Source organism: Cetorhinus maximus, chromosome 10 (genome assembly GCF_964194155.1).
Source record: "Cetorhinus maximus chromosome 10, sCetMax3.hap1.1, whole genome shotgun sequence".
Taxonomy (NCBI): Eukaryota; Metazoa; Chordata; class Chondrichthyes; order Lamniformes; family Cetorhinidae; genus Cetorhinus; species Cetorhinus maximus.
In genome coordinates this window covers 14,284,465-14,304,943 of record NC_135888.1, presented here as the reverse complement: position 1 = coordinate 14,304,943, position 20,479 = coordinate 14,284,465, and the positions used below count along the sequence as shown (strand labels likewise).

At 41.2% G+C, this 20,479-nt stretch overlaps 1 protein-coding gene across 1 annotated transcript in view; it reads right to left on the bottom strand.

Moving 5' to 3' along the window:
- med27 (mediator complex subunit 27) overlaps positions 1–18,971 on the bottom strand; it is a 305,523-nt gene extending 286,552 nt beyond the window's left edge. Inside the window, exons 1-2 of the mRNA XM_078550004.1 lie at positions 18,729–18,971; positions 8,465–8,609 (exon numbers count right to left, since the gene is read on the bottom strand). Of these exons, the coding sequence (XP_078406130.1) occupies positions 8,465–8,609; positions 18,729–18,931 (348 nt within the window). The 5' untranslated portion in view covers positions 18,932–18,971. The remainder of the gene's footprint in view (positions 1–8,464; positions 8,610–18,728) is intronic.
- Positions 18,972–20,479: the final 1,508 nt, after the last annotated feature.

The following is a 20,479-nucleotide window of genomic DNA, read 5'->3' as shown; positions in this document are numbered from 1 at the left end:
ATTGAATAAAAATACAAACAATCCGAAATAGCAGAGAAATTGGTAAAAATACCCAAAAAAATTGAAATAGCAGAAAAACGAGCAGAAAATTTCTTTAATATTTCCCCTAAAGGCTAACAAAATACCACAAAACCAAATAATCTCTTCACACTTCTACTTTTCTTCCTTTCAGCCAGAAACACTTAAAACAAAAATTTGTTATACAAATGTGACAAAGCACCTTGAAACTCACCCCAAAATTGCTTACCAAATGTTAAAAATATCTGCAAGGGGTTTCTTTCACAAAGGTCTGCTTTTCTGCCTGCAACCTGAAGCTCAAATTGGGAATTTCACTTGGACCAAACAAATGATGTAGAGAAATTCTGTTTGTGTGGGGAGACAATGAGTGAGGGAGGGGATGCAGACAAGTCAAGAAAGTTGTAGATCTACCCTGCTCCTGTAGAACCACAGGCAGGCAGAAAATATATAAACCGTGGAGGTGCAATGTAATTTCTGCCCCCCCACTTGCCATTTATACAGTTCATCATTAAATAGAAGATTTGCTTTGAATACTAAGGGGAATTGACATTTAACCTTGTGTCAGAGGGAGATCCTGGTATGGCGTGTCATGAAGAGATATTAATGTCTATAACGTTCTTTGAAATTATTTTTAAATTCGGCTTATAATAAGGTCTATGTACGTCTGTCCGTATGCATGTGTCTGAGTGGGGCTTAATTGGATTAAAGCCAGCCAGTCTAGGTGCTTTGATGTATAGTAGTTTTGAGATATTAATTAGATAAATGTGCATTAGTTAAAAGGTAAAGTGCAATTTGCATTTTTAAATAAACTATTCAAAAGAATGGGTTAAATCTTACACCTAGCTGGGAGCCGCCAAGCAATGTGTTTATATTACTAATAAAATTGGTGGAATGAAAGGATTATTGTTAGCAGAGGTAAAATTTTAAAAACCTAGTAATACAATGGGGTAAAGTTTACATTCAAAGGGGAAGCTAGGTATAAACCGAAAGGAGTTTGTGTGTGGGTCAGAGACACTTAAGATCTAACCAGCTGTAGGCCTAAGACTGTGTCTGCAAAGGAAACAAATGGAAAGAACCTCATTTTGAATTTGTACGGTCAAATGTGCTTTGCCTGGTGTCTGTTTAAAGTCTATAGGTTATTGTTGCCTTGGTGAAGATTTACCTGGGAGTGATTAATTTGGGGATTTGTTTAAAAGTTTTTATGGTAGTAACTTGTAGACATGTGTATGTGTTTAATGTCAATCACCTTGTTAAAGACAATTGCTAGTTAAACAGGTGATGGGCATTGATTATCCCATCTAAGTAGAATAAAAAGATACAGCTGGAACACTTTGTGTGGGAGCTACTTGGAAGTCAGTAGCATTAAGGAGTTGTCTTGAAAATAAACCAGCCTGAATTAATTCTTCCACCACAACCTCTTATTTTTAGTAATGTGGTAGCAGAGGATGAACTTTAAGCTTTGCTGATTGATTGCTGTATATGAAGATTTTTGTCTCAATCTGAGGGAAAAGAAGTGTACTGTTGCTGACAATTTTATAGAATGGAGGAAGGACAGTGCAAAATTGCAAGCTTTGGCAATCCACCAATTTTTTTCTGACTCTAAACCTTATCAGTAATGGAAGGCTGAAGTTGAAATGTGGACCTGAGTTACTTACTTACCCTGGAGGAAGCAAGGTATGGCTTTGGTGTTATTACCAGCCAAAAGTCAGATAAGGAGTAAAGTATTTTCAGAGTGGAAAGTGGATGATTTAGAACATGAAGAGGGATTGATCCTTCTGTTACAATTTTTGGAAAAGTTTTACATAAAGGATGAGTTATTGGAAATGTATGAAGTTTGGATGACCTTTGATAGGTTTAGGAAATCAGATGATCAGTCCATGGAAGAATATATCATGGCTTTTGATAAATGCTACAAGAGACTATAGAGATTTGAATTTGAAATTCTGGAATTGGCATTTAAATTACTGGACTATGCTCGCATTTCCCACGTTGATAGTCTTAGTACTAACTGGTTCAGTTCCGGGGCAGAGAATCTCTCTTTGATCAAATAGCTGCTGCCCTAAAACTTTCTGGGGAAACAGTCGTTCCCTACCACTTTTTAGCAAATTGCAAACAATTATGCTGTGAAACAAAGGATAGAGAATTCACTGGTGGCTGAATTTTGAGGTTGACCAAATATTAGATGAAGATCCCAATACAAAGATGGAGTTAATGACAAGAGGTCTGAAAATTGTCGTAGCCCTAGCCAATTTGAGAGTCGGGACAAAAGGTGTCTGGGATGGTGACTACGTGTTTAAACCTAAAAAATGCACAGGGAATGGTTAATCAGTGTTTTCAGTCTGATTCCCAGTATCATTGTGATGAACTGTCCACAGCGAAGAAATCGTGTTTGAAGTGACCCACGAGATGGATTCATCCGAAACTGAAAATAATGGTGACTGCCATGATGGAATTGTATTGATCAGAGTTTGAATCCAGTGATGAGTATCTTGATGGTAGATTCCTTCAACTGTGCAGTTCTGGACAGTGGTTGCACTTCTACAGTATACAGCATGGACTGGCTTGACTGCTACCTGGAGCCTCTGAGGCAGATCGGTAGAAGATCAAGGAGTATGAAAGCTCCACCTGCTTCAGGTTCAGAGATGACCATACATTATCATCCAAACGGGTGGTCCTCCCTTGTAAGATAGCAGGAATCCATCTGTTTATCAGTACTAATGTGGTTTCTAGTGCGATACCGCTATTGAGTCGATCTGTGATGGAGGCGCAGATGACGCTAGATATGAAGAATGATAGAGCAGTCGTGTTTGGAAAAAACATGGATCTACGTTTAACTTGGTCAGGCCATTACTGCTTGCCACTAAGGAAGCCAAAGATTTCTCATCAAAAAGTTCATGAAGTTTTGTTAACTGCTGAGAATAAGAATTTGGTGGACAAAAAAGATCATTTGGAAATTACATAACCAGTTTGCATATCCAGCGCCACAAACTGAAGACTCTACTTCAAGATGTGGGAGTGGTCGATTAAAGGATATGATGACATTGAACAAATCACTACTCAGTGAAATTTGCCTTGAATATCGCAAGACACTATTGCGTCCTGTCATGAGCTTGCCACTAACCAAGGGATTTAATGATGCAGTGGCAATGGACTTGAAAGTTTGGGATAGATATGGCAACCAGATTTAGCCTATCCACTGATGCATAGTAAAAACAAAAGGACCATTGTTGATAAGGTCATGGAGAAATGGGTAAGAACACCAACAAAGCTCCTCACAGATAATGGTGGGGAATTCGCCAATGAGGAATTTCGAGATATGTGCAAAAAATTTAAACATCATAGTTAAGCACACTGCAGCTTGTTTAGTAGTGGTCTTTGTTTCTTTCACAGTGTGGTAATGGATGACATGTTACATAAAATATTAGCTGATCAATCAGATTGTAAATTGCAAACGGCGCTAGCACAGACAGTGCAAAGAACTCTCTGCAAATGGTTGGGGGGTACAGTCCCTACTAGTTGGTGTATGGAAGAAATCCGAAGTTACTTTCGATGTTGTCGGATGCTCCCCTGATCTAAAAGGCACTAGCATTAGCTCCACCTTTTTCTGCTCATCTGAATGTTTTGCATACGGGCAGAAAAACTTTCATTAAAACTGAGGTTTCAGAGAAAATTCGGCAGGCCCTACAGCACCGCAAAAGACTATCAGATACAGTTTAGACAAGCAGACATGGTATATTATAAAAGGCAAGGCCAGAAAGAGTGGAAAGGACCTGGCAAGGTAATATGGAGTGATGGGAAAGTAGTAATTGTGCAACATATTAATCAAACTGTTAAGGTACGTTCTTCATGGTTAATTGATACTGACTATACCTTTACAGGTTCTGAACAGAATGTGAGGAGGCACTATGCACTTCACAAACAAACTGGCTAGTTATGAGGAGCAGACGATGGCAGATACAGGGTTGATTGACTGACTATGAACGAAGTAACACTGAGGTACAGGATAACTCTATCCATCCAAAAGGGCAACTACCCAAAGTAGGAACAAAGGTAACATACATGCCAGAAGGGACCAGTGTGTGCAGCGATCCCACCATCATAGGGAGAGCAGGAAAGGCCACTGGTAAATATAAACATTGGCTAAATGGGCAGGATGAAGGACAGGAGACCAGACCTATTGATTGGTAAACCAAGGTAAAGATGTGGAAACCCAGAAAGTGTAGTATGAGTTCTGACAGTGGACCAGAAAGTGGTCATGACCCTAGAAAAAAAATGACTGACTTGCAAACGGGGTTCCATTCGCATGGGAGAACTATCATATAGTAGCAGTCCAGAAAGGGAGAGGAATGAGAGTAGAGGCCGTAGCTTAACAAGGAGGACTTGAGAGCAAGCTAGCAATCTCAATAGAAGTAGAAGTCCTTATGACTGAGATTCTAGTAGCTGCTAATAAATTGTAAAGTAAGCTGATAAAGGAAGCCAAACAGAGTTAGAAAGTTGGAAGGAATTCTGAAATAACTGACAGGACAGCCAGCTTTATCTCAGATGGATCTGTACAGAAAAGGTACTCCCAGATGGCACATATAAGGCCAAAGCGAGATTAGTAGCCTGAGGCTTTGAAGAGAGACTAAGATCAGGATGTCAGTGGACGTGCCTACTGTGGGGAAAGTGAGTTTGGAGATTTTTTTTAGCTATTTTGGCATCCTATTCCTGAGATTGATATTAAAGGTGTGTTTTTACTGGGGAAAAGTTTTTCAAAGGAAAGTTTTTGAAACCACCCAAAGAAGCCAGAGATGTAGAAGGAAAGCTATGGAAATTGAATGTGTATTTATGGATTGAATGATGTGTCAGAGTTTAGTATTTTTCTGAGATCTGTCCTGTTTAAAAACAGGTTGTATTCAGTTAACGGCAGGCCCTGCGATGTTCTACTGGTACCATAAGGAGAAACTAGCTGGGATATTTATCATGCATGTTGATTTCCTGTGAGGAGACTCTGTAGAATTTGAACAATGGGTAATCGAAGATAAAGAAGAAATTCCAGGTCGGAAATCAGGCTTCAGGGGCCTTTTAAATACATAGGTTTAGACATTAAGCAGAGCAAGTCAGGAGTGACATTGAATCAACAATCTTATCTAGAAAATGTTAATCATATCCCAATGATTTGTGGTAGACCCTCAGAGGATCCTGCTACCAAGGAAGAAACTGAATAGTTGAGAAGCTTGATTGGGCAGTTGAACTGGTTGTGCACTCAGACTAAGCTGGATGCTAGTGATGTGTTGGAGCTGAGTACCTTGATGAAACATGCTACAGTTCAGCAAGTTCTGAGAGCAAATACAACATTTTTTTTAAAAATTTAAATTCTGAGATGTGCTCAAGTTTCCAGCCTTGGGTGATCCAGAAGATGAGGTTGGTCATTTTTAGTGATGCTTCACATGCCAATCTTCCAGATGCATACTTTAGCACAGCAGGGTTTATCACATTCTTGGTGGGAAAAAATAATAAATGTTGCCCGTTGGCTTGGGAGGCCAAGAAAATGTAGGGTAGTGAAAAGCACCTTATCTGCTGAAACACTAGCCTTGGTAGAAGCATTAGGTAGATTTACTTATATAGGATAAGGGGCAATATGGGAAAAGTTTGCCCATAGAATGTAGGTGTGTTTTTTTTTAAAAAGTTCCTTTATAATTTAAGATGGGAATCTGTCAAAATAGCAGTCACCTTGTTAAAGCCAACTGCTAGTTAAACGGGCGATGGGCATTGATGATCCCATCTAAATAGAATAAAAAGATACAGCTGGAACACTTTTTTTGTGTGGAAGCTACTTGGAAGTCAGTAGTGCTGAGGGGTTGTCTTGAAGAAAAACCAGCTTGAACCAAAACACCAGCCTAGGTTAATTCTTCCACCACAACCTCTTATTGTGAGTAACATTTAATTTGTAAACGAATACATTTTTAATTTTATATATAAAAAAAAAATACCTCAAGGCTTGGCAGTTTTATTCCTGAATTCAGTGCTGCATATCAAATATACCAATTGAAAATATAGGTTATAACAGTTGTTCCAAGTTTCTCTCTGGGATTTAAACAGCCTTTACCAACTGCTATGTCATAACAGGTGTATGAGGGCAACCACAGAACTGAAGTTTCCTCTCTCCACGACTGCTAAATTACCCATTGTCTGCCTATGTACCCTCCATTTTAAAAAAACGCAATAGATATTGAAATTCAGAAGGAAAAATAATCACTTGATTTTTTTTAAAAACAGAAAAATGGGCAGTTATCAAATTCAATCTACAAACCACTGCAAAAATTCCAGAATACCAACTGATTCAATCACTGCAAATCAGGAGCCAGGGTAGCAAAATTTCATTGTATAACAATAAATACTCAAACTCCATATGAGCAGCACAAGAGTCAATTTTCTTTTTTTTTAAAAAAAAGCTACACAATTAACTAAGATACACGGCAAGCAGTACAGATTTTGTTTTAAACTTCCATCTTCAGTGAGGTTCAAACAAACATTACACTCAGATCAAAAAAAAATGGATTTTTCAAAGACACACATCAGAACTAAAGTTTAAGCTCATATGCATAATGCAGGAGCTACTTAGACTACAGTAAGTCCTATTGATTTTAACAAAATAATTGTGTGGGAAATGCAGCTGAAATTGACTGGGCTCTAACAAGAGTTTTTGACAATTGTGAAGAGTCAATTTAGCAGACTTCAATGTCAATACCTCAGTAACAAATGGACTGCAAACGTTTCTCTTCCTTCTCCCATTCACAAAAATACAAACTAGTGCAACAAAATCTAAATCTGTAACACTTTGAAGGAGCTTAAAATTACATGAAGGCTTTTTTTTTCCCTTGATCAACAGATAGAGGAGGTAAATACTTATTTTTCCCCTCAGAGCACAATTGCATTCTCTGATACTGGCTTAACCCCTGCAATAGAATAAACCAAATTGTCAAAAATTTATTACATGACTCTGCACAACTACTGTACCCATGGTGGATCCATTTAGTTCACACACCAATTATTTACAAATTGGAAAAACTATTATCCATTGTGGTATGATTGAACAACTGAAACCCAACCAGGCATATCATAAATTGTTACCTCCATTCAGTTCAACTCATTTTTAATTCAATAAGGTCCATGTAGCATTTTCTATATACACAACAACTTGCATTTATATAGCATCTGTAATGTAGTAAGATGGCCCAAGGCAATTCACAGCAGTGATTTGACACAACCACATGAAGAAATACACAGGACAGTACAAAGTGCCGTTTAGAAACCAGGTATTAATGAACACCAACTCCTGCCATTGACCAGAAAGGTGTCAGGAACAGTTGTTCACGACTCCGCCTACAAAGCTGCTGGCACATATCCAACTGTTCCAGATGCCTTTCCAGTTGGCAAGTGGCAAGAGTTACAGAAATTTTGAAATACTTACGAGGGGTCATTTGTGGGCCTGTCTTTAGACCAAGTGCCACCTGCTTTAAAAGGCTGCCTTTATTTGAACAAGTTTGTTTATTGTGTGCATAGTCACAGAGCCAAGTAATAACCTTAACAGCTAGATGAAGTTCTTTAATCCGGTCTTCAAGTTTAGCCAGCAGATAATGTGAACCATTGTTTTAATAAGTGAACAAGTTGGACAAGTCCAGGGATTTCCTACACAGCTCAGCTGTTAGATAATGAGACTGTTAATCCCAGGGTCATGGTTTTGAGCCCCACATTGGGTGATGATTCTTTCTTAAATATTTTTAAGGAATTTTAATTTTCTTAAATTTTTTTTAAACAGATTGCTGAGGAAAAAATATCTACTTGTCACTCCCAGGCATCTTGTATTCACTGCTGGATAAACTATACTGCTTTATTTAATAATTTGCAAGCCTTTACTTCGACTAACTGCATCATAAAGACCAAAATAAAGTCCATCATTAGTCAAATTTTGAACACTGAAGAAAGAAATATTAATAAGAGTTACTAAGGAAACACATTCAAGTTCTTCACAATTCACGGATAGATTTCCTCATTTTTTTTGGCTAGGCTTGAGCTTAAATTTGGCTAAAAATCTAAAAATTCATGATGAAGCAGTGTTAAAGCAAACTATTAGAAACATTTACAAATTTTTTTTGCCATTACAAGAAGCTGACTGCTAAAAAGGTTACTTTCTGATTGATTGCATTTTTTTCCATCAATTGATTTTGCTGTAAAGGAGACAGTTATAAAGACACCAACTTACAAAAGAAATGCTTAATTAATCAACAGAAAGCAGAGCCTAACTGAAAATCATCTCTCTTTAAACAGTCTATTTTGCATAAAGATTTTCAAAAATGCCTTTTTTAAAAGTTTAAATTTGAATTTCATAGCGATCAGCCACTGTTGCATTCTAGTTGGTGACAGAATTGCCAAAGAAAAGCATTAATATTGATAGGCCACCTACCTTGTTGGACCACTTGTATGCCTGCAAAAGCTGGCTGTACAGAGGGGTTTTATCCTGCACTGGATCAAGGCTCAATAAGCCACTGTTGTGGAGTGGGTGACTTTCTGATGGTCGCCCGACTAGGTTACTCAGACGTTCCAACTCACTGAAAATCAAAAGCAACAGCAGCCATCAGTCATAAGCTCTGCAATACAAAATGTACACAGTCATTCTTATTTCAATAAATGCATTCAAAAATAATTTAAACCTTTTCTAATCAAAATTAACCAGAAGATAATTAAATCAACTGATATTTGGATATGGTGGTGTTCTCAAATTGTCAAATGTCAATTTCTTCTTTGCTATGGATACACAGGGCATTGTTGCATTAATAAAATTCATTCACAATCACATGCTATTAACTTCTCTTATTATGAAATAGCATATCTTCTGACTCTGCTTAACAGTTAAATTGTTCAAGACACTTTGGGTTGGATATCCATACTGAAATAATGCAATACTTTCCACATTTTGTCTCGTTTCAACAGCAAGCACTATTAGGTCAACTACAGCAAGAGTTCTCAACCTTTTTGTTTCCGAAGTCATCCCTCCAGTGTTATAAAATAATTCCACAGACTCTGTAGCTTAACACAAGAACTTTATCTGTGTGAAAAAAATTATACAATGAAACATGTATTTGTTTTTTTTTGTTTTACTCAGTATGAAACTAGTTGCTGGACACCAGATCGTGGTTTAGGTGAGGGGAGTAGTGATGTGTTGCCGTGTGAGGCTCCTTATCTGCCCAATAGTATGTTATGGGGAAGACAAAATGTAACCCATCGGCCACAAAGGCTGAGCAAACGGCTGGTTCCCAATTCCATACTGAATAACACAACTCCCCCTTTAACTATTATTTTGTTTCAGAAAAGCCTAAAGGGTCCTTTTCCTTTTACACTAAAGTGAACAGGAGTCATCACCGTATCCGAACATGGGTCAAAAAGGTAGCTTGTACAGTCAATGTGACACAATTGACAAACAGGTAAGAAGGGGGGGAAAAAGTAGCAAAAACATAAACAAAGGTGTGAAGAGCTCAGCAGCCCTGAGGCATGAAACTGAAAAATAGCCGAAAGACAATGAGGCCCCAGGGTCACCCACCTCATTTGCACACTCAATTCATTCACTCATTTGGATCTCTTCGCAACCCAAACTTCTTGTCCCGCTTCACTGTTATGGCACAATGGATGGTAAATGCTGAGCTGTTCAAATCCCAGAGGGAAACTTGAAATAGCTGCCCTAACTATTTTACAATTTGTATTTATTTCAAGATACGTGCCTTGAATTCAGTAGTAATAAGATCATCAAGTCTTAAGTCTTATAGGTTTCTTACAAAACTAAATTAAACCTTTAGTTTAAAAAAAATGATTTTAAGCACATATAGGTTTACAAATTACCACTATAGTAACTTCTAGCTCCCCTAGTTGATCTAACTCCCATTTACATCTCCGTTAAGGCAACTATAAAACACAGATTTTAAAAGACCCAGGCAAAGTAACACAATACCCTGAACAGTCGAATTCAAAGTGAGTTTTCTTCACTTCAGTTTGTGTAGACAACAACATAAAGCTTAGCTGGAGGCTTTTCACACTCGTTAGATCTTAGAATGCATTCTCTTACACACAACCTCATCTCCTTTTATACAGGTTTCTTCCTTTTTAATGTAAATCCCATTGTCCAAATATGTCTTTTCAACTCTACTTTTCTAATAATCTTTCTTAGCACCAATTTTATCAGTAAGCTTTGGGAAAAATAAACACACTGGCTTCTTCTGGCTGTGTAACATTTCACTATCTCTTCTTGAAATTCACATTACTCTGGTTTATGTGCAGATGCAAATTTTCCCTTTACCCCTCACATTATAAAACTTCAGCCCTGTTTACCTATTTAATATTTGAAACCTAGCTTCTCTTCTGATACATCAAAGCCTTCAGACCAGCTATCTTTAATTAAGATGCGCACACACACCTATTCCTACCTTACAAAAAAATTCCAATAACATTATGAAAATTATTATTTTCCTGGCATTTCACATTCAAATCTTACAGCCCCAAGCTGACTGGTTCATTCTACCACGTGCAATGATGCTACTTTGCACAACCGGATGTTTGTTTAAGGCAGATTCCTTTCAGGAATCCTCCCCCCCCCCCCCCCCCCCCCCCCCCCCCACCCCCCACACCACACACACACAGAAAATGTAGTTTTGAAAGTGCAGTAAATACTCAGTGTGAGAGCAAAAGCCATAGGCAGATGCACAAGATCCGCATTTTACTTATGCTATATCTAGCAGACCTCGATACATGTGTTAGCCCCTAAGGAATATAGACCCCTGCTTGAGAACTATCGAGCTACAGCATGGATTAGATGTAAAGCAACATGGCTCTCAGAAAAAACACCTTTATGACACCTGTGAGACCAACAATTTAGCACAAACATGTACATTCTGTTCAATTTTCTGCTGTGAAATCAAATTAAAATCAGAATAGAACCACAAACCCATTTCACATAGGTCCTCTGGTCAATACAGACAGGGTACGTGTTCCAACTGTTTCCATTAAACCAGGGTAATGAAGGTTAATAATTTTAAACTCAATGCAGTGTTAATTGTCTTGCTAGGAATTAGAATTGAGAACTTTTCTAATGTCCCTTTTCACAGTTCAAGCCATTGTTAAATCCCAATTGTCATCCTAACTGAGGTTAGCTAATGCAGCTGAGGCAGCAAACCTAACCTGGACTTCCTGGTCAATTAGAGATGAGTTAGAATGATTTGAAACATTAAAAATTTGTATAAAAGGCATAATAAATGCTGACTGCACCGTTACAGTCAAGAAAGAAACAATGGGCAAGACAAAGGAAAGAACATGCATTTATAATGTCATTCAAGGTATAGCAAAACACTTTACAGCCAATGTCTGATGTTCCTCTGATTTTACACTAACATACATTTTTGCAATTAGCCTCAAACCAAAACTAACACAAGAAAGGCTTTAAAAGTGACACTCACCCAAGCTCCTCTTGATCAAACAGAAAGATAGATATGTATATGGGCTTCATAAGGGTATTATCATCAATATAAGTAGAGAAAATGATACTCGAGAGCATCCTTTAATATTGTGCCAACACACTCCTTAATTCATCATTTCAAATTGCTCTCATTATCCGCCACCAACAATACTTCCTCCTAGTACTATCTGCCACTAAATCTTTCCTCCAGACAATTCAAATTTTGAAGCACAAAATCTATAATTACATTCTTGGGTGTTTTCATGGTTCAACTAGAAATGGTACAAAATCTAAGCCATCTCCACCAAGAGCTTTACTTCTGCAACCCAGGAAACTCCTACACACCTACCTCTACCCTATATTCCAGTCACCTGCAAAGTACTTCACAAGCTTGAAAGAAATCTGGAAAAAGATGTAAACTGCTGGAAAACGGATAAACAGAAGGTTTAATAAAGTAAAAGCTCACATCACCATGTTGCAGAGGACCAATTCAAGATCACCTACCAAATAAATCTCAAGTTACACCTCATTGTGTTCAAGGGGAAGTGGCCGAATGAAACACTCCTTCAGATATTTCTGTCAAGTCCATGAGTTAACAATCACAGACAGCAATTTAGGAAACTACAAAGACTATGAACAAACTTGCAATATCCCAGATTAAGCTGCAAATTTGCCCGGGTTGCTTGCCAAGGGCAAAAAGCTCCCCGAATTAAACAATTCGGTACATCTCTCTCAATTAGCAGCCAGAATTTAGATGGTGACAAATCTGTGCAGGTGAGGGGGGGGGGGGAGAATCAGAAGATACTTAGTGGTCTACAATCAATTCAAACAACTTGACTAAACCAGCATCGGCACAAAGAAACATAGCAGAGGATAAGGCTTGCATCAGTGCAAACGTAGACTTACCAGAGTACACTGGCAGTGAATGATCCACATTGCCGTTCCAGCTAAACATACACACACAGGTTGTTGGTGCATAATTCTATTGTTAAATACTTAACCAGCAATGCTAAAGTCATGTCTGTCATTTTTCTTCAGGAAATATACAGGCCTTCATTCATTCTGAAATCTACAGATATATTTGCAAAGCTGTTAATACATAAACTGCTTAAAGTTTAGGATTGTTAGTTTCAATTGTACAAAAGAGGTAAAACAAATTGAAAGCAATTTCCATACAAAGTAGCTACTTTTTTCATTCATTCATGGGATCTGGGCTTCGCTGGCTGGGCCAGCATTTATTGCCCATCCCTAGTTGCTCTTGAAGGTGGTGGTGAGCTGCCTTCGTGAACTGCTGCAGTCCATGTGGTGTAGGTACACCCACAGTGCTGTTAGGGAGGGATTTCCAGGATTTTGACCCAGTGACAGTGAAAGAATGGCGATACATATGCAAGTCAGGATGGTGAGTGACTTGTAGGGGAACTTCCAGGTGGTGGTGTTCCCATCTATCTGCCGCCCTTGTCCTTCTAGATAGCAGTGGTTGTGGATTTGGAAGGTGCTGACTAAGGAGTCTTGGTGAATTCCTGCAGTGCATCTTGTAGATGGTACACACTGCTGCTTCTGTGTGTCAGTAGTGGAGGGAATGAATGTTTGTGGATGTGGTGCCAATCAAGCAGACTTTGTCCTGGACGGTGTCAAGCTTCGAGTGTTGTGGGAACTGTACACATCCAGGCAAGTGGGGAGTATTCCATCACACTCCTGACTTGTGCCTTGCAGATGGTGGACAGGCTTTGGGGAGTCAGGAGGTGAGTTACTCATCACAGGATTCCTAGCCTCTGACCTGTTCTTGTAGCCACAATATTTATATGGCTAGTCCAGTTCAGTTTCTGGTCAATGATAACCCCCAGGATGTTGATAGTGGGGGATTCAGTGATGGTAATGCCATTGAACATTAAGGGGCAATGGTGAGATTCTCTCTGGTTGGAGATGGTCATTGCCCGCCACTTGTGTGGCGCGAATGTTACCTGCCATTCATCAACCCAAGCCTGGATATTGTCCAGATCTTGTTGCATTTAGACATGGACAGCTTCGGTATCCGAGGAGTCGTGAATGTTGCTGAACATTGTGCAATCAGCGAACATCCCCACTTGACCTTGTGATGGAAGGTCATTGGTGAAGCAGCTGAAGATGGAAGGCCGGAGAACACTACCCTGAGGAACTCCTGCAGTGATGTCCTAGAGCTGAGATGACTGACCTCCAACAACCATCTTCCTTTGTGCTAGGTATGACTCCAGCCAGAGGAGAGATTTCCCCCTGATTCCCACTGACTCCAGTTTTGCTCCTTAATGCCACACTCTGTCAAATGCAGCCTTGATGTCAAGGGTAGTCACTCTCACCTCACCTTGGGAGTTCAGCTCTTTTGTCCATATTTGAACCAAGGCTGTAATTAAGTCAGGAGCTGAGTGGCCCTGGTGGAACACAAACTGGGCAACAGTGAGCAGGTTATTGTTAAGCAAGTGCCGCTTGATAGCACTGTTGATGACCTCTTCCATTATTTTACTAATGATCAAGAGTAGACTGATGGGTCTGTAATTGGCCGGGTTGGATTTGTGCTGCTTTGTGTACAGGGCATACCTGGGCAATTTTCCACATAGCCAGGTAGTTGCCAGTGTTGTAGCTATACTGGAACAGCTTGGCTAGGGGCACAGCAAGTTCTGGGGCACAAGTCTTCAGTACTATTGCTGGAATGTTGTCAGGGTCCATAGCGCTGGCACTATCCAGTGCCTTCAGCCATTTCTTGATATCACGTGGAGTGAATCGAATTGGCTGAAGACTGGCATCAGTGACGCTGGGGACCTCCGGAGGAGGCCGAGATGAATCATCCACTTGGCACTTCTGGCTGAAAATTGTTTCAAATGCTTCAGCCTTATCTTTTGCACTGATGTGCTGGGCTCCCCCGTCATTGAGGATGGGGATATTTGTGGAGCCTCCTCCTCCAGTGAGTTGTTTAATTGTCCATCATCATTCATGACTGGATGTGGCAGGACTGCAGGGCTTAGATCTGATCCATTGATTGTGGGATCATTTAGCTCTGTCTATCACTTGCTGCTTATGCTCTTTGGCACGCAAGGAGTCCTGTGTTATAGCTTCACCAGGTTGACACCTCATTTTTAGATGTGCCTGGTGCTATTCCTGGCATGCCCTCCTGCACTTTTCATTGAACCAGGGTTGATCCGTTGGCTTAATGGTAATAGAGTGGGGGATATGCCGGGCCATGAGATTGCAGATTGTGGTCGAGTACAATTCTGCTGCTGCTGATGGCCCACACGCCTCATGGATGCCCAGTCTGGAGTTGCTAGATCTGTTCTAAATCCATCCCATTTAGCATGGTGGTAGTGCCACACAGCACGAGGGAGGGTATCCTCAATGTGAAGGGGGGACGTCATCTCCACAACGACTGTGCAGTGGTCACTCCTACTGATACGGTCATGGACAGATGCATCTGTGGCAGGCAGGTTGGTGATGATGAGATCAAGTATGTTTTGCCTCTTGTTGGTTCCCTCACCATCTGCCACAGACCCAGTATGTCCTTCAGGACTCGGCCAGCACAGTCAGTAGTGGTGCCACTGAGCCACTCCAGGTGATGGACATTGCAGCCCCGACCCAGAGTAAATTCTGCACCCTGGCCACCCTCAGTGCTTCCTCCAAGTGGTGTTCAACATGGAGGAGCACTGATTCATCAGCTTTGGTAACCAAAAGGAGGTTCCTTGCCCACGTTTGACCTGATGCTATGAGACTTCATGGGGTCCAGAGTGGATGTTGAGGACTCCCAGGTCAACTCCTTCCCGACTGTATACCACTGTGCCGCCACCTCTACTGGGTCTGTCCTGCCGGTGGGACAGAACATACCCAGGGATGGTGATGGTGGTGTCTGGGACATTATCTGTAAAATATTATTCCATGAGAATGACTATGTCAGGCTGTTGCTTGACTAGTCTATGAGACAGCTCTCCCAATTATGGCACTAGCCCCCAGATGTTAGTAAGGAGAACTTTTCAGGGTTGACAGGGCTGAGTTTGCCATTGTCTTTTCCAGTGCCTAGGTTGATGCCAGGTGGTCTGCCGGTTTCATTCCTTTTTTGAGACTTTGTGGGGGTTTGATACAACCAAGTGGCTTGCTAGGCCATTTCAGAGGGCAGTTAAGAGTCAACCACATTGTAGGCCAGACTCGGTAAGGACGGCATATTTCCTTCCCTAAGGGGCATTATTGAACTAGATGGGTTTTTACAACAATTGACAATGGTTTCATGATCATCATTAGACTTTTAATTCCAGATTTTTATTGAATTCAAATTCCACCATCTGCCATGGTGGGATTCATGGTCCCCAGGGTATTACCCTGGGTTCTCTGGATTACTAGTCAAGTGACAATACCTCTTCGCCATTGCCTCGCTAAGCTTGTAGCTAAGCACACTATACCTCGTGCCCAAAATTAGCACAACACAGCAGTTGCATTTTTAGAAGCAACAGAGAAAGGAGACAATATATATAAATATTGTAATTTATTAATTCAAAGGACGTAGGTGTCGCTGGCTAGGTCAGCATTTATTGGCTATCCCTAACTGCTCTCAAAGGTGGTGCTGAGCCACTTTCTTGAACTACTGGAGTCCATGTGCTGTAGGTACACCCACAGTGCTGTTAGGAAGGATGTTCCAGGATTTTCATCTGGCAGCAATGAAGGAGTGGTGCTATAGTTTCAAGTGCTATAGTATAGTTTCAAGTCAGGATGGTGTGTCGCTTGGAGGGAAACTTGCAGGTGATGGTGTTCCCTTGCATCTGCTGCCCTTGTCCTTCTAGGAGGTGGAGATCACAGGTTTGGAAGGTGTTGCCAAAGGAGCCTCGGCGAGTTACTGCAGTGCATCTTGTAGATGGTACACACTGCTCTCACTGTGCATCAGTGGTGGAGGGAATGAATGTTTAAGGTGGTGGATGGGGTGCCAATCAAGCGGCTTGCCTTGCCCTGGATGGTGTTGAACTCCTTGAGTGTTGTTGGAGTTGCACTCATTTAGGAAAGTGGAGAGTATTCCATCACAGTCCTGACTTGTGCCTTGTAGATGGTGGATAGGCTTTGAAGAGTCAGAAGGTGAGTTACTTGTTTTAGAGCCTTTAACCTGCTCTTGTAGCCACAGTATTTATACTGCTGGTCCAGTTCAGTTTCTGATCAATGGTAATCCCCAGCATACTGATAGTGGGAGATTCAGCAATGGTAATGCCATTGAATGCCAAGGGGATTCTCTCTTGTTGGAGATGGTCATTACTTGGCACTTGTGTGGCACAAATGTTACTTGCCACTTATTAGCCCAAGTCTGAATGCTGTCCAGGTCTTGCCGCAAATTAACAGACTGCTTCAATATCTGACAAGTCATGAATGGCACTGAATGCTGTGCAATCATCAGCAAACATCCACACTTCTGACCTTACGATGGATGAGAAGTCATTAGAACCATGCCTCTCAAGGCTAAAGTTTTCTTTTACAAAATGGAAGGATTTGGCATGATCTGGTCATGTGGATGCTAACCTGAGAGTTTTTTTTTTAAAAAGGTCAAACTGAAAATAAGCAGGCCTCTTCCAAGACATCACCTGACCTATGTGGTACTTGAGGAGTTGTTTGTTTGTTTTGAACTGCAAAGAACTTTAATGAAAAGTTGGGAGACAAAAAGGCAATCAGATGGGAAAGAGGAAAAAAGCGAAGTTGTGAACCTGCTTGTTTTGAATCAGTCTTGGTGAAGAACAAGCTGAGAAAGGAAAGCTACCTTGACTGGTTCTGTCTCTTTACCTTGCTTAAAATTATGTGTAACTATCAACCTCATCTGAGAAAACGCTCATCAGAGTGTAACCAGTCTGTATTTGGACCTGCAAAGCTGGACCAGTTGGTGAGAACTTCCAGGCATCTACTGGGACCAGCACACAAGAGAACAACAAGTCGACAGCATCGAGACCCTGCAGACTTTATCCTCTTATTTTATAACACCCATCCTTCAAAGCCCATCTCTGCAGAGAGACTGTGTGTGTGTGTGTGTGTGTGTGTGTCTGTCTGTCTGTCTGCACACACACGCACGCACCAGATGAATTCTTTAGGAAGAGATAGACAGTTATACTTCCCGATTCCAATTGTGTGTTAACCAGTACTTGCAACTTGTTAAAAGAAGTTTTGTTTTAAAATAATCATTCCGAGTTTTTGAAAGAAACCTGGTAAGAGTCTCATTTCTTCTGGGTACTAGAGATATAGGTACACAATTGGCCATTCCAGTGAGAAAATTAAACATTTAAATTAATGGTACAGCCTGCGGATTAGTGGGGCTTGATAATTCGCGCACTCCTCTCATCCCAGTCGTAACATCATTGATGAAACAGCCGAAGATGGTTGGGCCCAGGACACTACCCTGAGGAACTTCTGCAGCGATGTTCCAGGGCTGAGATGACTGACTTCCAATAACCACAACTATCTTCCTTTGTGCTAGGTATGACTCTAAAGAGTGGAGAGTTTTCCCCTTGATTTCATTCTAGGGCTCCTAAATGCCACACAGTCAAATGCTGCCTTGACCTCAAGGATGTCACTCTCACCTCATCTCTGAATTCTGGTTCTTTTGTCCATGTTTGGACCAAGAATGTAATGAGCTCAGGTGCTGAGTGGTCCTGGCAGAACCCAAACCGAGTGTCAGTGAGCAGGTATTGCTGTGTAAGTGCTGCTTGATAACACTATCAATGACACCTTTCATTACTTGGCTGCTGATTGAGAATAGACTGATGGGCAGTAATTGGCCAGGTTGAATTTGATTTACTTTTTGTGGGCAGGACATACCTGGGCAACTGGAACAGCTTAGCTGGAGGCAGAGCAAGTTCTGGAGCCCAAGGCTCTAATACGGTTGTCAGAATGCTGTCAGAGCCCATATTAGTGCTCTACAAGTCTAAAACCTAACGACATGACTAACAATAACCTTAAGCCACAGTAAAGAGCTCAGATGGATGGAGACATGCTCCTGAAATTACCTTTGGATCTCAAATGTTCACAACAGGATGACACATCCACAGTTCAATTTATCTCTTCATTATAAAGGCGAGAAGGATTTATGCAACTACTGACTGTGTGCACCAAAATCCCCAAGCCCCAATTTATTTTATCCATAACTACAGCTGTAAATCTGAGCAGCTGAAACACTTCATTCCGAGAAAGACCCACTCTGTAGCTTGAAATTCAGCTTCTGGTCTTAAACTCTCAGCGCCCGACTTACTTCAGGTCCTTGTTGACAGCATGAAGGTTCTCCTGAAAGTCGCTAATGAAGGATTTCTCCCCGCCCTCCAGAATCTCTTTGTTCTTCATTCCATCCTTGAGAGTGTCAAAGACGCGGGTAACACTGGAGCGAAGCTGCTGGATAGCATTAATAGCGTGAGCAAAAGCATCTAAATTAATCCCAACACTCAAAGTATCCGCCATATTCCCACAGCTGTCTGGCAACCGCTTCGGTGCATATTAATGACGATGATATGACGCTCTCTGATGACGAAACAGGATCTTGGCACACGCGCAGACCAGAAGGACTACAATTCCCAGAGTGCAGCGCAGCTCCTATTACAACCAGGGATAATTACAAGGGGTTAGTGAAGTGCAGGACCCAAGGGAAATGCACCAGTTACTGCACAATTGAAGTGAGAGTGACTACCCTTGACATCAAGGCCGCATTTGACCGAGTGTGGCATCAAGGAGTCCTAGCAAAACTGGAGTCAATAGGGATCAGGGGGAAAACTCTCCATTGGTTGGAGTCATACCTAGCAGAAAAGAAGATGGTTGTGATTGTTGGGAGGTCAGTCATCTCGGATCCAGAACATCACTGCAGGAGTTCCTCAGGGTAGTGTTCTTGGGCCAACCATCTTCAGCTGCTTCATCAATGACCTTGCTTCCATCGTAAGGTCAGAAGTGGGGTTGTTCGCTGATGATTGCACAATGTTCACGACTCCTCAGGTACTGAAGCAGTCCATGTCCAAATGCAGCAAGACCTGGACAATATCCAGGCTTGGGTTGACAAGTGGCAACACTTGCGCCACACAAGTGCCAGGCAATGACCATCTCCAACAATAGAGAATCTAACCTTCGCCCCTTGACGTTCAATGGCATTATCATCACTGAATCCCCCACTATCAACATCCTGGGGGTTACCATTGACCAGAAACTGAACTGTACTAGCCATATAGATACTGTGGCTGTAAGAGCAAAGCAAACGCTAGGAATTCTGCGATGAGTAACTTACCTCCTGACTCCCCAAAGCCTGTCCACCATCTACAAGGCACAAGTCAGGAATGTGATGGAATTCTCCCTATTTGTCTAGATGAGCGCAGCTCCCACAACAGTCAAGAAGCTTGACACCATTCAGGACAAAACAGCCCGCTTGATTGGCGCCACATCCACAAACATTCACTCCCTCCACCACTGACGCACAGTAGCAGCAGTGAGTACCATCTACAAGATGCACTGCAGGAACTCACCTAGGCTGCTTAGACAGCACCTTCCAAACCTGTGACCTCTACCTCCTAGAAGGGCAAGGGCAGCAGATGCTTGGGAACACCACCTTCTCAAGGGTAATTAGGGATGGGCAATAAATGTTGGCCTAGCCAGCGATGCCCACATCCCATGAATGAATTTTTAAAAATGGCTTACCTGCACTCTACATCAACAGGAACCTAAGGCAATGTGAAGCGTTCCGCTGGATGTTGAAACAAATGGCACACATGAATGGCACATTAACTACCTCTGAATCTCAATGTTCATAATAGAAAGACCTTACATTTCAAGTTATCTTCTATTTATGAATTTGAGGAAGATGTTTTGCAACTACTCCAGTTTATTTTACCCGCATCAACCAGCACTCTGACTCTCTTTATTAACCAATGTGTCATTGGTAAAGAAAATAGGTTAAATTTTGCACTGAGTGGATTTCCCCTTTCCTGGAGGCAGTTTAAATCTGACAGCAAGCCAGGAGGATCTCAG